The sequence below is a fragment of the Lichenostomus cassidix genome, chromosome 1, assembly GCF_008360975.1.
Source record: "Lichenostomus cassidix isolate B80296 chromosome 1, HeHo_3.0, whole genome shotgun sequence".
NCBI classification, from domain to species: Eukaryota; Metazoa; Chordata; class Aves; order Passeriformes; family Meliphagidae; genus Lichenostomus; species Lichenostomus cassidix.
Genome location: NC_139479.1, coordinates 111,253,138 through 111,272,767, shown reverse-complemented (window position 1 = coordinate 111,272,767; position 19,630 = coordinate 111,253,138). Strand labels below are relative to the sequence as shown.

The 19,630-nt window shown below is 39.9% G+C and overlaps 1 protein-coding gene across 2 annotated transcripts in view; it reads left to right on the top strand.

Annotated features, from left to right (window-relative positions):
* The window catches only part of CRYBG3 (crystallin beta-gamma domain containing 3), an 80,751-nt gene that overhangs the window by 51,195 nt on the left and 9,926 nt on the right, over nt 1–19,630 (top strand). For both annotated transcript variants that reach the window (XM_085076360.1, XM_085076369.1), the window contains 9 exons: nt 370–484; nt 1,586–1,621; nt 2,290–2,423; nt 4,026–4,152; nt 8,120–8,262; nt 10,139–10,265; nt 11,275–11,307; nt 15,303–15,412; nt 15,940–16,066. In XM_085076360.1, the coding sequence (XP_084932486.1) occupies nt 370–484; nt 1,586–1,621; nt 2,290–2,423; nt 4,026–4,152; nt 8,120–8,262; nt 10,139–10,265; nt 11,275–11,307; nt 15,303–15,412; nt 15,940–16,066 (952 nt within the window). The remainder of the gene's footprint in view (nt 1–369; nt 485–1,585; nt 1,622–2,289; nt 2,424–4,025; nt 4,153–8,119; nt 8,263–10,138; nt 10,266–11,274; nt 11,308–15,302; nt 15,413–15,939; nt 16,067–19,630) is intronic.

Genomic DNA, 19,630 nt, shown 5'->3' with positions numbered 1-19,630 from the left:
GGGATTGATGTTTGAAAGCCTTTTAATTCATAAGGTCATAATATTAGATAAAATTCAGTGCAAATTCTGATCTTCAATACTGACTTCTGTATACTCATAGAGTAACAAGCTGTTTTTTTTAAGTGAATGAACAAATTGGTAATTTTCTGCTTTCATTTATGTTTAGCTTGGTCTGAGAAAAAGTATCTGAGATCTTCTTAGCACTGATGTTGCCAGCATATTTAAATATGGCTTTGTTTTGATGTGCTGTCAGTATCTAAAACATTGCCCAGCTCATATGAGTTCAAAAAGGAAAATAGTTTTAATAAGATTTTTGCATTTGGAATCCAATTAATGAACTTACTGACTCATTTATCTCTACTGTTCTAGATGGCTTGCTTATTCAGACTTGAATTACAAGGGAGAGATGACAGTTTTGGAAGAGTGTGGTTCACCCTCTGAAATTCCTTCAGCAGATGTAAAATCTCTGCGTCCCCTCAGAATGGTGAGGACTTCACAGTTCCCTAATAAACTGTGTGCCTTCCTTTTTCTTATTGTTGCTTCCCCAAAAGGTTTGACCTAAATACAACTCAGGTCTGATGTTCTTTCTGAGTTAATCCTTACACATGTAATGTTCCTCCATGGTTTGCTTTGGTCGCTGTGGCTTGCTGGGCTTCTGCATCCCCCATCTTCCTGGGAAACTGCTGTTGTTGGGAGGAGGTCAAATAAGGATTGAAAGGCTCTTCATTTCATTGTAGATATATGATAACACCAATTAATTAACTAAAAAGCCCTCCTGGATTTCTTGATTCTCATTTTTTTAGTTGTACAGTTAGAAATTCTTTTTTTCAGTTAGGGTCTACTGGGGATGGAGGACCAGACAAGGAGTTTATCACCCAATTGTATTCCTCTGACCACAGATTGCACACAAATCTTGGGAGGTGCAGATGTTTTTTTGTGTTGATAGACAGCATGTGGGTCTCCATGTGAGAGAGATGTAAAGGGGTGTAACACAAATTTTACTGTGTGCATGGCAAGCCTACAGAAAGACAGTTTAAAAGCCATAAAGGAGTAAGACCTAATAGCTATCTCTTTAGTCACTCAAGTGAGGTCAGTCTCTTATTCCCTCACAGAACATAATTCACTCACATTTCCAGAGAAGATGCATTTGTTGTATTTGCTCTTTGACCATAAACATGAATACATCAGTCTATATTTTCTCTCTCTCCTGCTGTTTTCTCTCTCTGCTAGTGTTCCATCATTCATGCTTTAGAAATTTGGAATGCATACAATAAAGCTTTGAAAGTTAATTTTAAAAACTGGTCAATACCAATTAGTTTAAAAGCATGTAGTAAATATTTACTTTAGATTTCTAGGCAATGAAGGGATATTTTTTAATTGCCTGCAGTCTTTAGAGGCTTGTCAGTGCACTGATTTGTTTGTAGGTCAGGTTTATAGTGTCCCTGGCCTTTTGAAATCTGTGGCCAACACTGAAAGTGGTGAATATAATTGCAAAGACTTCATGCTCTGATAGTACTATAAAACACATGTCAAAGTGTAACTTCAAGTTTAAGTACCTGTTTTCCCCCCCCCCATCTGTTTTTAGGGTGGACTGAAGGTGCAAATGCCAATGAATGTCAAGGTAAGCACAGAGGGCATTGAGAATAAAATATAAATACATTGGGAATATAAAACCTTTCTGTAAGCTGTTTTCCTTTTGTTTGGTATGGGGTGTTTGATAACTATTCAATGCTTGCTGCTGAGGGAAAAATTCACTAATGCTGTCAAGTTCACTTAGTATTTCATGTGGTGTAAAAGTAGCAATAGTTTGTTTTTCACATATTAGGAAAAAGGTGAATTAGCTATAAAATGAGTTTTTCTGACATTAGTCACTGTAATGGTAAAGGGATTGGAGGACATTTTACATACCAAGTTTTTTAAAAAAGGGAGAGAGAAGGGAGGAAGGGGACAGAAATTGGAGCTTTCCATCCTATCCCAGTACAGGAGCTGTGAGACCATGATCCTTCTGTGATCTGTTGAGCTGAAAGCTGATCCAGAGTTATTGCTCCTTTTTCCTCCTTTTTCTGCAAAAATGCTAATGCTTTAAGTAACTTTTACATGCATGACTTAGGTGTTTTTCTAATAAATGCTGCAGCAACTGTAAATACTGTTACTAGGTGATCTGTGTGATTCAGCAGATGAGGAACCTGAAGGGGTTGTTACTGCAGTCTTGGAAATAACTTCAGCAAAGTACAGGGAGAGCCTTCTTGTCTACTTTTGAAGGATTAAGCTCAACATCCTGTTTTCTAGATAATAATATATGAGAAAAGCCACTTTGGAGGATGGTCCAAAGAGTTTTCAGAAAACATCACTTCTGTCCCAGCACTGTTTGGTAGTGAAGAGGAGTTTCAGGAGATCGGGTCACTACGTGTCCTTGGTGGAGTGTGAGTATATTTCACTTTTATCTATTTTTATAGACAAATTTTTATTTATCTATTTTAAAGGAGAGAAGCACAACTAAATGCTTAGAAGTACTAACTGAGGGGTGATTGGAGTCTTCCACAGCTGAAATGCTTTGAAAAGAAAGGAGTGTATATTTCTTTATATAATTATCAGCCTACCAAGCCTATAATATAATCTTTATATAATTATCAGCCTACCAAGCTAAACGTGTGAAAGGTGTGAAGTCAGTGTTTGCCAATTGGATGCCAATATATTAAACCACTTTGTTCTTTGGTTCACACAGAGCTTTAATTTGTATTGATTTATACTTTTGATAGTCTCTAGTTAATTTGCTGAAATGACCTTGGGTAGGTGTGGTCAGTCTTCAGTTTGGCATTTTAATACCTCTGACACCAACAAACTGTTTTATTGTCTTAATGGTTTTCCTGTGCCACCTGTTACCTACTTCCTGCTGTATGTTATCTGGAATTGGGAATGTGCTGTTGGGAAGCTTCTGCCAAAGTCGTTAGCAATAAAAGAGTTCTCAGAAAATCTTGCTTTTGTTTCTTAAGGGATTTTCCAGTTTAGTGTTAAAATGGAATAACCCTACATCCTTTCAGGCTGTTGTCAGAATTTTACAAGCACTAAATTCAAAACAAACTGAATTGTTAATACTCAGATAATCTGCTCTTAAGTGCATTGTGTGTTTGCTATCTGGGAAGCCTCAGATTATTAAAAATCATTGTTCTGTCTGTTGTAGTGGCTTTTATTTTTAGTGTTGTGGTAACCTAAACAGCTGAATTAATGTAAACCAAATGGTACTAAAAGTAAACTATCTCTGCCTGCCAAATCTCACTGCCAACAGAATTTGTACAGCAGTTCTAATATTTACAAGGGAGCTTTAATGAAAAAATGCTTACAAGAAAGAAAGAAGCACTTTTTCAAATTAAGATCCATTAGAGCTTTTGATGTTGATATGGAAACACCTGCTTTTAATTGAGCCCTATCTATTTATTCAAAATACCTTGAAACATTTTATGTATTTAGTGCTAAAACATATTCCATATGCATTATGGTATGTATATTCAATTTGCTTGTCTGTTGATATGTATGCATTTTTAGATTTAAGCAAAAAAAAAACAACATAAGCAGGCGAAATCTTGTTCTGCTGAAATCTGTTAATTTTGTCACCAGTTCCAGCAAGGGTAGAGTTTAATCATTTATTAGCACACTGGAGAGATCCACTGCTTGGTTTTTTGTCATTGACAATGGGTGGCTTAGGAAGTTTTGGCATCTAGATGCATAGTGAGCTCTGAGGGACCAAATGTTGGTGTTGGGAACATGGCTGGCTGAGGAGGTACACGGAGAAAGCATTACATAAATCACCTATTGTTGGCTAAAGAATCACATGGGGGGATTTTGATCCACAAAGAACACTTCACGGGTTCCTGTTGTGATTCCCAACAAGCCTGGCTTTGTTCATTGGCTGGGCTTGTGATACTCATTCTAGTGGTTTTGGGATGTTCTTATTTGTTAGAGAAAATCATGTGTGCAGTTGTTTTGCCCTTCCTGACTTCTCTTCCTTGTGCTGTGTGGCTGCACAGATGGGTTGCCTACGATAAGGAGCGCTACAAAGGCCATCAGTACTTGCTGGAGGAGGGAGATTATGCAGACAGACACTCCTGGGGGGGAGCTGGCAGTGCCCTGCTGTCCTTCCGCTTCCTGCAGGCTGTGAGTACTGATGGGTTTCACACCAATTATGCAGTTCTGTCCATGAAGAGCAAGGTCATCCTTTGACATGGTACAGCTGTCTTGGGTTTGGTCATTCCGTCTTCTGTCTGTGTTCATCCTCATCCTTTCCTCAGTGGCTGAAATTGAGACTGCACTGTGGACAGTGCTAAGGAGAAGCAGGTTTGAAACTTTGTGAAGTTCATACAAAAATTGTATTCCTTGTCTACCTGCCAGATTTTCCAAGTGCCTCACTTCTGCACCTCCAGCTATTTGAATCCCTGAAATGGAATTTTCTTAAAAGCATAACGTGCCTGAGTATACAGTGTAGCTCTTCATTGAAATAAAAATAGCTTTTTCAGTGCAGCAGCTGTTGCAAGCCTTAAAACAGCATTACCCTCTGTCTGTGATTTTTCTGCCAGAAAATTTTGGCAGCAAAAATTATCATGGTAGAAAAATTCCTGCTACTAAAATGGGTTTAGTGGAGGCAAAGATGAAATAATAATAAAAACTATTTATGAGAGTCTAGTATTGGAAGCAAAGTTAGACTTTTTAGCAATGGGGGAACACAGGATTAGAACTTCTTTATCATTTCCTTTGCTTTGGTTTGGTTTTTTTGTTAGTTTAAGGGTTTGAAGGGTTGTTTTATAATTATTATTATTATTATTATTATTATTATTATTATGTGAACTCTGTGAGCATTAAATACAGCTGCAAAGAGTAACTTCTTTTGAGACTGAGATTGCTCACTCTGATATTACTCAGTTTTGTATACTCAGATTGTTTATCTCCTCATTTGAGGAGATGTGATATTCCTGAGCCAGGAATTTTGGGAAGATTGAGCATTTAGAGCAAACTCACTGTCTTAACAGTCTTTATTTTTAAATAAAAAGTTAATGTGAGCCCAAGAAGGCCATACATAAATTCACAATTTGCAGGTTTGTTTTTCATGTCAGGCACCTAGCAAAAGCTATATTCATAATCAGAATCTGTCAAAATAAAGATAGGAGAATGAATGGAATTGAAGAAAAATATCCTTCTCTAAATAATTTCTTTTCAGGTTTCTGAGAAAAAAATAGGTAGGAAATTTCTTCATGTGCAGAATCCTATTCAATTACTGACTAACCTTAGTTTTCCTCTTTTCCAGCTGTATATAAGATACTTGAGAAACTTAAATTGATCTTTCTAGATTTTCCTCTTGGCAAAAGACATAAATACAAGCTAAAATTGTGTATGAGGGTATCAAGAATGACCTTCCATGTCATGTATTTAATTTTACTTGCACCTAGAACAGTCAAAAGGCTCAAGTCATTAACATTTTAAAAACACGTATCATTCCCAGTCATATAGCAACATGTATCATTCCAGTTTGCTTATAAATATGTATAAATATTTACCTATTGATAATAGAAGTGAAAAGGAACAATTCCCCTCACTTTGTTGCATAATTGGAGGCAATGAGTGCTTGCCAATGAGATGAGTAATGGCTCTGGCATTCTGCTGTTTGGCCTGCCCAGCAGATTGCCTCCCTGTCTGCGATGTGCAGCTCACAGGGCAGTGTTCAGGCTGGCCATATGCTCCCTTTGTGACTTTGTGTACAATACTTAAGGTCAGGATTTTAAAAATATTTTAGTACCAAACGTTCAGTTTCAAGGGGACTGGGCAAAAATCCAAAATCTGTGTGCTTAGGGCCCCTCACTGCCCAGCAAATGTCCTGGCACTTCTCTCTGACCTCAGGAACTCTCTCAGGCGAAGCAAGGTACAGGTTGCAATGGTCTCAGAATCCACAGGGATGTTCCTGAATATCAGATCTTTATTGCTCTTCCCTAGACATTCTGGTTTAGTCCAATGAATTTGAGAGTCTGTGTAGAAGAGCTGGGATTCTGTGAGGTGTACTGGAGCTGTGTTAGGCTCAGTCAGTGTGGATGGGCAGTGGGGCTGGGCACTGACCCTGCTCTTCACAGGCTCATCTCAGGGCCAGCTCAGCCAGGCTTGGATTGTTTCCTGCTGGGGCATCACACCAGCTGACCTTGGCTGCGCTGGCTTTGAGGCCAACCCAGAGCTTCAGACAGCTGAGCCCAGCTGGTGGGGCTGGGAGCTGAAGCTGCTGAGCCCTGGGTACCTGAGTCAGCTGCAGCACAGGGGGATCAGAGCTCTTTGTGTGCTGCTCCCAGAGCTGCAGCACAGGGCAGAGGCACATAAATGGCTCTGCAGAGCTTCATCAGGCTGTGTCAGTGCCACCTCTGTCACTGGGGCTTAGCAATGTTCAGATGCTCCCATGGCTGTCATGATCCGTGGAAGCAGCAAAGTTTCTGAGTCTTTTTTGGTGCAGCATTGCCTTCAGAGCTTTCTCACTGGTGTTTTCAAGTCTGGAATGATTTGCCTTGGTCTGAAAGTCTTATTTTTCAAAAGTATTTTTCCTGTTGCTTGTTGTAAGAGAAGCTGTAATGGAAATTCAGGGAGGAAGGAACGATGGCTGAATTTGAAAGATGTTTTAAATTTAATTACAATTGTGGATATATTTCAGTATAAACTTAGTTAAGGCAATTATGTGTAGATTGGCTCTAAATGACTTTTTGGGTCCTGTTACAGAGTCTTTTGCTTTGAGACTGTTAAGAGTAGCTGGTTTTCATTTGCACTAGTACTGCACTAGTTTGGCTGTTGTTTTGGTTTGGTTTTTTTCCCCCTAAAAAGTAGTCTGAAGCTGCAGTTGTTCATGATGACTTTTCCAGAGCTGGCACTTCAGTTTCTAGTGTATATCTGGAGTAGTTGCAACAGTTGAAATAAATGAAAGAAGGAAGTGGTCAACACAGTAAGAAAACCAATTTTTCTATAGAATTTGTTCCATCACCTTTTACTGTGCTGTAAACAGTGCAGAGAAGTTGAGCCACATCAAGTGTTTGTTCTAAAATTGGTTTTCATTTTTCATTGTGATTGCATCCTGTAAAAAGACATAGTGTCCTCCAAAGAGCCTGTTTGACCTGGCCAGGTATCTGGCTGCATGCTTGGTCTGGCCTTAATTTCTAAGTGGTTTTTGATAGCTGTAAGTCTTTGTTTTCTCAATGTTCAGTGTAATAATACCCATGGTGGTGTCCTCATATGTTTATGGATCTCTCTCAGCCACGTTATTTGCTTGGTAGCCTTTGTTTCTTGTTTGCAAGACTTATTTTCAATTTATTATAATATTGCCCAGTGTTTGAGAAACACCCAAATTGAGTTCATGCTTTCTGTTAAAAATTAAAGGAATAAAGTGAATGGATTGTTGTTTTCTGTTTTCCCCAGCAGCAACTGAACTGTGTGCTTAAAATTGCTAAGTGGTTAAAAAGCTGAAGATTTGAAACCCAAATTCAAATAATCTGAAGCTGTGCAACTAATCTGGGCAAGAAACTAAGCTGGCTGAAAGCACAAAGCATTGTCACACAGCTATGTAAGAGAGAATGTGACAGTGCTAAGCAGGATTTATTTATAGCTACAGTGGATGTATCCAAAAAGTACAAATCCCATGTGCTGAAAGGTGATCTTGCCCAGCCTTTTCCTCTCCGTAATTATTGCCATGTTGGCTGGGAAGGAATGAGGAAGGAGAACTGAAGTAAAAAACCATAATCATGCTTGGAGAAGTTATTTGTGAGGCTGTTGGAAGATCAGTGCTAAAAATCCTCAGCTCTTCTCCTTTTCACATGGGCATCTTTGCACTCTGAGCCATCCTCCAAGAGGAAAGGATAGTGCTCGGGGGCAGCAGGCTTTTCCTCTCTTCTGTGGAAACCACTGAAGGCCATTTTAGATTGCCAGGCTCCCAGTTATTCCAGAACTTCAGCACCAAAATATCCCATAAAAATCCATACCAGGGAGCTAAGCCCCTTTGCTGCTCTGTAAAATAGTCTTTTTGGCTACAACTGTTTTCCAAAATGTTCTATATTGTGAGGAGTCATTTGAGCTGTGACAGTCTTCTAACCCCTGTGTTGCCTTTTAGGATTTCATAGAGTCTTCAGTGTCACTTTTTCAGTCTGATGATGAAGATGGGAAAGCATTTGACATCATCAATGAAGAAATCCCTGATTTGGAACAGGCTGGATTTGGCCCTGAGACGAGATCGATTGTTGTGAAAAGTGGAATGTAAGTCCAGTGAAATGTATGGGTGGCACTGATAAGCATTTCTCTGCACATCTTTTGGCAGAATATATTCCACATGGTACAGGGGGTAAATACCTGGAGGAGAAAAGTGGTTTATTAAGTTTCCTTGGGGAATGGAAGAGAAAAAATAATTTTAGTTTTCTGTAGCTCTCATGCCTACGCCTTGATTTGGATCTGAGCATTCTTGTTATTAGAGGAAGTTTGTGATGTCCCTCCAGAGGTGTCCCAGGCTATAGTTTCATGATACAGTAGCTTTGGCAGTAATACAGAAGAGATATTTTAGATATGTTAAGAACTGATATCCAGAAAGGACGAGATTTGCTGTATTTGTAATAAAATCAGACTGCTGGCACTGAAAATTACAATACCTTTTATAGAATTATTTAAACTAAAAGGAGGAGGGTTAAACCAACAGGTGTGGAAGAGTAACTGGTTCTGATACTGTTTCTAGGGTGGCTAACTTTTGGTGTGCATATGTGAAGTTTGGGAGGAAAATAAAGAGCACAATTTTAATAAATAAGGAAAGTAAATCAGACCACACACAGTGTCTGTTGGCAGAGATAGGCAGTATTAACTGATAGTACAAAGACAAAACCCAAAAGCACTAGAAGCCTAAAAATTAGTGTGAGGGAACTTGGCATGAAAAGGCAGCTCTGATCCAGCAGACACTGCAGAGGTTCACAGGAAGATATTATATTAAAGCCTTTTTGAAAGTATCTGTTGGAATGATAGACTAGGCTATGCTTTGGAAGGCATGGTACTGTGCATGAAAAAATAATATCACAGGCTAAAACAGAAAAGACATTAAGGGAAAAGAGCACTATGGAATCATGTGGGTTAAAGTTCCAGGCATTTAATAGCAATTTTAGAAGTGCAGTATTAACATTGTCATACCTGCCCTAGTGGTGATGGGGATCAGGAACTGAGAGTGAGAGACCTGAACTGCTTGGTGATTAGTGTCTCATGAGGATTAGATACAAGAATGAAAGGCTGAGACTTAGTTTGGAGAGGAGGGATACAAATGAGAGCTGCAAAATCCTGAAGGTGGGAAGACAAGATTAGTGCAGTTTACAGAATCTTGCATGATGACAGTTGGGGGAAATGCTTTGCAGAACTGGCTGGAGATTGCTTTAAAGCAGATTTTGAGGTGGGGAGAAAAAAAGCCTTTGCTACACCAGAGGCAGTGAGTTTCTGGAACTTGCAGCTGAAGGGGCTGTGGGAACAGAGAGCACCAGGAGGTTAAAAAAGACAAATTAATAGCAAAGAGATTCATCAGCAGGTGATAAAAGTAAAATGAGGAAAAACATGCCTTGTAATATCCCTAATATAACAATCCCAGTGCTGGGTAAGAGAGGAATGCAGCACCAAAAGTGGGTGATTTAGTGGTGTAGTTGAAACCCCTCTAGTTGGGGGTTTCTTTCTTCTTCAATTGCAATAGGAAAAGCAGGGTGGGAGAAGCTTGAACTGCCAGCTCCTTCAGGCTTTTGCTTTATCTCATCAAGCCTTCCTCAGTTACCTCTTTCTGCTTGCACCCTTTTTCTTAAATCCAACTGGAAAAGCTGTAAGAAAGCCCTGTCTGGGGGATGCTGAACAGGTAGAGATGCAATTGAGAGAGATTGAAGAAGTCATCAATTGAATGTCTTTCCTCTGTGTTTCTGAGCAGAAATCATCTCACAATGACTATATATTTGGTGGAGAGGCAGACAGCCAAAGTCTTGTGTTTGTCAAAGGAGGTAAAAGCAGAAAATCAAGTTTGTGACACTTTTGTGCCTCTCATCAGGTTTGACTTGCTGGTGTTGTCATCAAACTACACAGAAAAATGTGGTTTTTTCAGTTTCACTTTTGTGTCATTCTCCAGGTGGGTGGCATATCAGCAGAAGTATTTCTGTGGAGAACAATATATATTGGAGAAAGGAAAATACAAATGCTTCTTTGACTGGGGAGGATCTAGTAAAACCATCATGTCAATTCGACCTGTCAAGCTGGTGAGTTACCAGAACTTAAGGAGAAAAACTTAAAAGAAATTAGACCTTTGGAGTTCAGACTTTACCATAATAATAATGTAACAGGAGAACCCACATTATAACAACTTGTCTGTTTGCTTGGAAGCAATTTAAAGACCCTCATGAAAGGCATAATGAGTCTGTTCAGGATGGAGACTAAAGTGAACACTCTGCATCTTTCTATCTTTTGAGAGAATTGTCAGGGGAACTTCATAAGAAGAATTTCCCTTTGGCAGACTGCATACATGGAAAAAATAACCTGGTCTGGAAAGATTAATTTGCCTTAAAACATAGTAATTTATAATGCCTAATAGATAATGTATTTAAGAATACTTGAGAATTTATCTGGCCTGTGTTGTTACATAATAGAATTCGGTTGGCTTTTTTTTTTTTTCTATTTTTATGCTAAAATATTTGTAATAGATAAAGGGAGTAAAGACAGGAAACATTTTTAATCCATTATTCAATCCAAGGTAGTGCCAACTCACCCAAACAGATTAGTGCCAGAACTGTCAAAACCCTAATGCAAAACAAAGAAAATCTTCAGTAATAAGTATTGAATTATAATAAGTAATAAATTATTAATATGTAATAAATTATAGGAACGTGAAAAGAATACTTTAACCTTATTTTGAAGAGCACATGTTGAGAGAGGTGTCACAGTCTTCTACTGGTTTCAGTTGTTTTTTTAAGAAACAGCCTCAAAAGTAAATGCAGAGACATTTCCATGGACTCTAATCCACATTATGGGAACTAATTAATGCTGATGCAAGTTCTCTGTGTGAAAGGCACTGAACAATCAGGCAGGTAATTGTGAGCTCATGGCAGAAACTGGGGAAGAGAATTATTCCAAGAGCCTGGGAATTGTTTTATTTCTCTCCTCCTGAGTTCATACTTAACAAATTTCAGGAAACTTGGCACGTCTCCTAGGAAATTAATTGTAATTAATGTTGGGGTTTCCTAATGAGTGTATATGTATTTATTATTGCAGGAGCCCCTTGGGATGAATGAACCTCCACATTTGGTATGTTGGCATTACATAACAGTCTCTAGTACTAAACTGCACTTAATAATTAAACACAGGTAATGCTGGATGTCTTGCTTCAGATGATATCTCAGTGATTTCAGATGATACCTCGGTATTGTCACCTTCCTACAGCACATCACTGATGGAGGAAACTGGTAGATGTATCAAAGTTAAGCTTTCTAATCTTCTTTGCTCTTTGCTTAATTCCAGATCATAGCCTTTAGTATTCTGTCCCCAAAAATGCAAGTAGTTCAACAGATTCTGAGTGACTTTGGGTCTCTATTTATTTTCCTCTCCTTTCCCTCCTGCTTCTGGAAGTTCACCATCACATGCAGTCATCCTTCTCCTTATGGCAGCTTTTCTTTCCATTTTTTTGCTTTGTATCTGGTTTGTCACTTCTGTGTTTACCTGTGAGGTGAAGATGAAAATATAAACTGCAGAAAACTGAACTGCACTTCTCAAACCTGCAGATGCATCAACATGTGGAAGTTGGGATTTTTAGTCTTGTATGCTGGTAATTTTGCTTTCCAAAGTCTTCCAAGCAGGCAGAGCTATTCCTTAAGGTTCCCTTTTTCTCACAGTATCATAAAAGTTCAACTGAACACATCCTGATCATAATAAGTCTGTGATAAATCTCTTCTCTGATTCATTCTGACAGTTGTGTCTAACTTGCTGATAACTTACAAAGAGAAAGCAGGCCCTACACTACACTCTTAGTCTCAAAAATGAGTCAGTTTAGGGTCTTACACTTTTGGTCCTTATCTAACAGGAGCTAACAGATCTAATGGACCTTTGAGTAATCTTTCTGAACCAAAAACCTGCTCTGTGTTCATCACCATGTGTGCTCTGTGTCTCCTGCAATGTTCAGTCCCAGCAGGGCTCTCCTCCTGCCCAGCATGAGTTGTTTGATTGATCTTTGTCTGTCCTGCCAGCATCTGAGTGGTTACATTGCTCTCTCCATGGCATGCTTTTAATTAAGCAAACTGGGCAAAGTTTATTTCGAGAAACATGACTTATTTTCAGACAAAAGATATTTTAGAGCTCAGTGGTTCTGTTTCAGCAAACTTAAGTATTTTGCCATCTGGGCACAATTTCTCTCTTTCTTGCCTGGTTGGGAAATACCATGCATTGTGTTAGTGAGCAGGTGGACCACACCCTCCTTTTTCTCCAATTCTACCATTTTATGATTAGCCCAGGACTACAGGAAATGTTTCCTGTCTGAAGACATAATTGGTGTATTATTTTAGCCTTAAACACTGACTTCCTGCCCGACCTATTCACATGGCAGTTTGCAGCCAAATCCAAAGACTTGCAAGTGTGTTCACAGGAGGGCCTTGGTAAATTATACCAGATAAAATAACTGACTCAGATAAAACCAGTGGGGTCTAAACAGTTGAAGATAATTTTTTGTCCATCTTCAATTCTATTTTTTCAGGATCTCCTAAAATCTATTCTTTGAGTGCATTATTCCAGCATTGCAGACCTTTGAGATCAATTCAAACCTTTGAAGTTTCAATGAATTGTGCTTTACAGGGCTTTTTTATTTCCATGAAACATTAAAAATCCTCTGTGTGTTTATATGCACAGACACCTTAAAATGCTGGCATGTACTAGATTGTATTTTGCCTCTTGTGGTCTCTAATAACAGTCTTAACACCAGTTGTGCAAAAATTACTATCCTGATTTATCACAGTGCTGGTTTTTGTAGGATTCTACCCTAGAGCTAGGGAAGCAAGAATATAATTCATATCACTACAGTTCTTATAGGAGAGGAAATATTTTGAGTAAGTTTTTATGAGAAAACATTTAATCACTTAGTATAAGTAAAAGACAAATCTTTTGGATAAATATCAAGAGTTTCATGCTCCGAGTAAAATAAAAATGTCCTGCATGAGAACCAGTTTCTTAGTTAGGAACTTCAAAGCATGGTGCTTATGAGCTGGCAAATCTTTAAATATCCTGATGTTTGACCCTTTTATAAGGCATATATTGCTTATTTTGAATGATTATACATCCTCCCACCTTTAATAAGCATATGTGTGAACTAAGGCAGCTGTTTTCACTGTCTGCAAGAGTGTGTCTTTTTTTCACTTCTGTTCTTTGTTGCACATCAGAAATCAAAAAGCAGCAAAATTTTCTTAAATCTCTCAATAGCTCCCCTGACCTTTTCTGCCTGCCAGGCTCCCTAATAAACCAAGTAGATAGAGTGTAAGAAATCACTGACTCTACAAAGCCATTCATTTTATTTGTTAAAATAAAGCTTTGCCCAGCAAGAACAAAGCCTCTTTCAAGAGCAGGTGACTTGTACAGATGATTTAGGAAGCAGAGATAATTGCTCTGCAGCCCTGCATTTGTATTTTAATATTCTGTCTGTTGGATTTTTGGGAAGCGAAACCTTCACACAGTGATGTCAAACCCTGACCAAGTGGAGATGGCTGCAGTTGGAGATTAATTGCAGTGTTTGCACTGAGGAATCACTGCTCCACCCCAGCTTTTGTCAAGTTAGGACCCTCATTCATTACTAGATGCATTCTGTGTAAAAATGAGTTGTGAATCTGTTTTAAAAGCCTTGCACAGCACGTGGCCTATGAAAGGAAGGCAGTGTGTATGCATATATATTCCTTTTTGTAAAGAGCTCTGAGATGAGTGGGTAGAAAATACTATGTAATTACAGCTGAAATAGGTGCTTTGTGACATAGCAGTGCAGTTGTATTTACAGAAAAGTCAGTTACACTTTATTCATTTTATTGTAGCTGATCCATGTTCTCCAATTAGCACTTCTAGCCTGCAAGGCCAGCCTAAGCCTTTCTTGTTCTTTCTAACAGGAAACACTCATTTCTTTTAAAAACATAGACTGAACTTTTCCATAAAATCATTTGCTGACACTTGTGTTTGGCCTTCTCACTCTGTACTGGCAAAAGCACTTGATTTCTTTTCTTTGGCAGGAAGTTTGGCCAATTTGGGGCATGAAGGGGGAATTAGCTCTTGCAACAGCCATCGTGTTTTTCTTCCATTACAGAATATGGGCTGTTCTCTTAATACATTTCAATTTTTCATTCTTTTCCAGCCTCTCTTTCAGGCTTTCAAATGAAATTCATCTCAGTTACACAGTGGCAGGCCATGGGGACAGAATTCTGTGTGTCTTTGCTTTAGATCATAGCCCATATCATATCATATCATCATATCATACTAGGGTTTCTTTTTGTTTTGGTGGGGCTTGGGGGTTTGTTGGGGTGATTTTTTGGTTTGGGGTTTTTTGAGGGAGGTTGTTTGTGGTGTTTATTTGTTTTGGTTTTTGGTTTTTTTTGTCTGTTTGTTTTGGGTTTTTTTCTATTTTACTGCAACACTCTCAGCCTCGTTGCTTTTTTGGGATAAAATGATCACATCTTACTGGTGGGGTGTGGTTCACTGTGACTTGCAGCTCTTCACCATGACATATAAAAGCAGCTTAGCTGAACATCAGGAGTTCCCAGTTCCCTCAGAAATCCTCCTGCTAGTTCTGAAATGAAAAGCCACCTGTGACCACTGTGATCACAGCAGATTTTGAGGCACTTTGTCAACAGCAGCCCTGTATGTTTTGACCAACATTTCCCCATCATGCTTTGAGCATTGGAATCCTGAGCTGCAGTGAGACTTAGCTGCAGTTCAGGGGTATTTTGGGTGGATGATAACAGCTTTCACTCCTACCCTTCTGGTTTTTGCCTGGACCCCCTCCTGCTGCAGTTGAACTCATGCTTGATAGCACTGCCTGCCTTAGCATCACTGGGAAGCATCCTGTGCCAGGCCCAGAGGTGACAAAATACTTGATATTTCTAGAAGTAAAACAGCTGTAGAAACGTACAAGATCCTTTAAATGAGAGTTCGTTCTGTTAATTGTATCTTTATGAATTGAATGGATACTTCTCTGAGAGTACAGCTTTCTCTGTTTACATTAATGATAATGCCTTCATTTTCCTTCTAGTCATTGTTTTTGTTTTGTTTTGTTCTTGTAGCTCAAAGCTTTCAGTAATACACATTTCCAAGGAGCATGCATAGATTTCACAGCAGAAGTTTCTGATTTTACATCATTCATACCATGTTCTTTTAAGGTTCTCCGGGGATGGTAAGTCTGTTGTTTTACATGCCATCATTTTCAGTAATATGATTTTTTTTTTTTTTTTTAATGTTGCAAAATTTCAGACGACTGAAAGCACACAACACATGCCCATCATATTACATCATGTCTTAGACCCTTTGTCCTGCAAGGCATCTCAGTAATTCTCATTCTATCCTTGGTTTGGGTCCTAAGCATTTTGCTCTCCCTGGGGCAGGTTTACACAGTTACTGTGATTCTTTTTTTAGCTCCACTTAGAATTTATTCCAGATTTTGAGAACTTTGGTACAGTGGAAGTGTCTGCATTCCACTCATGCCGTTTGACTCTGGAGCTGAGGTTTCTGTACCACACAATGTGATTTTGCTGCTGTGGTTGCTTTGCTGCATAGCCTTTCAAGTCACCTTACTTTAAGCATGACAAGAACAAAGAAATGTTTTATTCCTTATGTCCTTAGCAAGTATTAGGTCTTGAAAAAAATCTTACTGCTAATAAGCAGCTAGAGCAGCTTATCTTTTTTGTTCCATTATTCTTGCAGTTGGCTCCTGTATTACCAAGGGGAAATCACTGACAATCACTGTGTGCTGGAAGAAGGCCTCTACGTTGACCTCAGTTCCTGTGGCTGCCCCACTGCTGCAATCAAATCCCTCAAGCCTATTCAATATGTAAGACTTTATTGGGGGGAAAAAAATAACATTTCGGAGCTCTTTTCCTTGTCTGATGTCTAAAGCGAGTACTTGTGCTAAACAAACTCCCTGTCAGGGAAAAGAGTGAGGTTTGTTTTCTTGGCTCACAGGATTTTTTGGGTTGGGAACAGGTCAGGCTGCACGTGGTCACTTGTAGCTGCTCTTGGGTGTTCTGGGTTTAAAGTTGCTCTGTCTTTTTTACAAGTGAGATATGAGGTTGGACAGGAGTGCATTTTGCTCTTCAGAGCAAGAGATACAACATTTTTACATCCCATTGTAATCCTGCACACAGGACATACAAATCTGGGGTCTTGGTGTGCTGTCAGTTCCACATCTTGGTGTGCTCTCCTGCAGGAGCATCAAAGATGAGCTGTAACACTGTTGGTGAAAGAGAACTGAGTGATTTCTCTGCCCCCTTCTCTCTAGCACTGGCCAGCAGCTTCTCCAAAGCTCTTCCTCTTTCCATGATCCCAGGACACGAGCTCAGCCTGTGTGGTGTGTGTCCTTCAGTGTAACTCTTATGAAGCTAGACTTCTGGGATTACTCAGTTCAGTTTTTTCACATATGTTGTCCTTTTTTACCATTTGTAAACAGATTTTACAAACAAAAGCAAAGAAACCCCCCAAACCCCAAGCAAATGCAAGCACCAAACCATGGGTGTGGTGGGAAGGATTTACAATTCAAATTTGAGAGCTGGACTGTTCTCTAGACTGTGCAGATACAGTGACTTCCCACCTGCTGAGAGCCTGGGTTTTAGATTAAAGTTCCCCTTTTCAAGTTTGCCTTTTGGACTCTGCTGTGCCAAATCCAAGTGAAGTTTTGACATCAGACAGTAAGCCTCATCCAAATCCCCCAGCCTTTAATATCACAGGGAAGTAAACACAAAGTTTGGCAGTTTGGTAGGAAACTGCTGGCAGCCCTTGATTCCCAGGGGCCAAGCCCTGGAAGAAATGTTTGGCAGATCCTCTGCTTTCACACCTCCTAGTTTGGTTCTTCTCTTGCAAATAGGGAGATTTACAAATGCCATATAAATGGCACTGAAGCCCAGCTGTTTCTTGGGAAATGCCCTCTCAGGTCAGGGTGGGAGCTGAGCCCAGGGCAGTGCTCAGGAGCCTGGAGTGACATGGACGTGACACAGAGCACAGAGCAGGTCAGGGCCAGGAGCAGCCACAGCTCATTCTGGGCATTGTCCCCAGTGCAGTGTTCTTGGAACAGAGCCCCTGTTATTACAGCATATTTCTGTGAGCTCATTCAAGAGAGAAGAGAGCTTATTCCCAAGTGGGGTTGTTGTGTAGCTTTATTGAATTTGTTTGTGGCATTAGGAAGCCCTTCCATTATTCAGCTTTGAATGCCAGCCTAATTTCAGAGCTAAGGTGTGTCCCCTGGTAGCTCACGTGTGAGAGGGAGAACTTTTAACCCTCACACCAAGCCCTGCATGTGCATTGTCTCCTGCTCTCCTTTCAGTGAGATGTATTTGCTGCAAGTGTGCCTGTGGAGGAGTCCCACGCTGGGAACATTCCATTTGTTCTATAGAAAATGCAGCTTTGATGTGAAAAAAAAACATTTGCAAACAAATACATCAACTGCTCGAAATGATTTTTTAAAAAGTGGTTTCTTTTTTAAGAAAGTAAACTTTGGAGCTTTTAGTTTGGAAACTGCCAGAAATACAATTTGTTTGTCTAAGAGCCTAATTACATAAGAAAATGAAAATTTTCCTTCTAATCATGGAGTTGTTCCAACTAGAATAGAAAAAAACCCAAAACTTTCAGAGCAATGCAAAATTATTAGGATAAGAAAATAGGCTCACACTAGTGATGGTTTGATGATGTCAGTTGAGTGACTATTTTAGGTTGGCTAATTTTTATTCTAACCTTTATCTCTTGGAGGGATGTTTTACCCATTGTCTGCTGAAAAGTGCAGTTGTCATAATTTAAGTACAGCATGCTGCTCCCACACCCTCTGCACACACACTCTCCCATTTCACAGGAAATTCAAGTTAGTATGGTTCCCCTTTGGTTGTTTCTCCATTTATTGTGCACTGGCATCATGGAGGAACTCAGCACATCTTTGCAACCACTTTATTCTACTGATTGTTCAGGAAGCAGCAACACAGAGGTTAGGCAGGTTCATAAGGAGTGTGGGGAAGGTGTTCCCTGTTCCCAGGAACCTCTTAGAATCACAGAATGGTTTGGGCCGGAAGAGACCTTAAAGATCATCCATGAAGCAGGGACACCTCCCAGTATCCCAGATTCCTCAAGGCCCCATCCAACCTGGCCTTGGGACACTTCAGGAACAGGGTATCCCCAGCTTCTCTGGGCAACCTGTGCCAGTGCCTCACCACCCTCACAGGGAAGAATTTTTTACAACATCCAAACTAAATCTACTCTCTTTCAGTTGGAAGCCATTACCCCTTGTCCTGTCACTACAGTTCCTGATGAAGTTTCCTCTTTCCCATCACACCTTATTCTCCAAGGTGTATATCCTCAAACTAAAGCTTTAGGAGGCCCTAGCTGTGCTTTTATCCTGCTGTTCCATTTTGCTCAAATTTGACTGTTTCATCATCTGCAGAGCGTTTAGGAAAAGCTGTGGATTAACAGGAGACAAAGAAGGAGCAACTGACACTGATGTCATTTGCCTCTCATCATCTCCTTTCATCCAAAAATCCCAAAGCACTCTTTCAGAAGAGGTAGCTGATGAAATGTGCTGTTGTGGTGGTGTTAGCAGTCATTCTGCAGGCAGGTGAAAGTGTAGCTTAGGTTCAGAGCTGCTGCAATGCTTTCTTCCCTTGGTTCAGTTTTTTCCCTTTCCTTTTGAGGCATTTCTAATTCTTGCTCTGATCAATCACCATAGTCCATGTATTTCTATATTATCTGTTCTGAGTTAAATACAGGTGTTAACCAATCTTCCCAGCATTCCTGTGAGGCAAATAAAGAAATCAGATACAAGAATTAGCTGCTGTTTCCCAGGGCCAGGCAGTGAGTCATTCTGTGTTGCTGGGACTGGACAGTCAGTGTTGCATTGTCCAGCGCTGCTCTCCCTCAGCCAGGCATCCATCCCACTCTGAAGGGAGTAGCCAGGCAAGAGCAGCTCCAGCAAAGAGAGTTGTAAGTGATGAGTTGGCCAAGACTGGAGAGTGAAGGTTTTCCCAGGGATGTCGCAACACAGCTGTGGAGGACTGCAGTGCACTCTGTAAATGCTGTTTGCAGGTCAGCAGTGATGTGAGATGGGGCAGAGCACCATCCCTTGCCATGGCTGGGTTACACTCCTGCTTTGGATTTCTTCCTTTGCCTTTACTAGGCTTTCCCAACAAAGTTTGCAAAACCTAAGTTGGCAAGAGAAAAAGGTGCGAGGGAAAATATGTTTTGGGATGAGACCCTTCTGAAAGGGCTTTATTAGGAATAATTCTCACAACATCCATAATGAAAAATTACACATAGTTAATTTTTTTTTTTTTTGTTCTAAGCATGTGTGCAAATTCACCTGTGCATTTGTTTTTTAGTTCTAGTGCCCCTTGGTCAGCTTCTTTGTGTCTGTACACTGCTG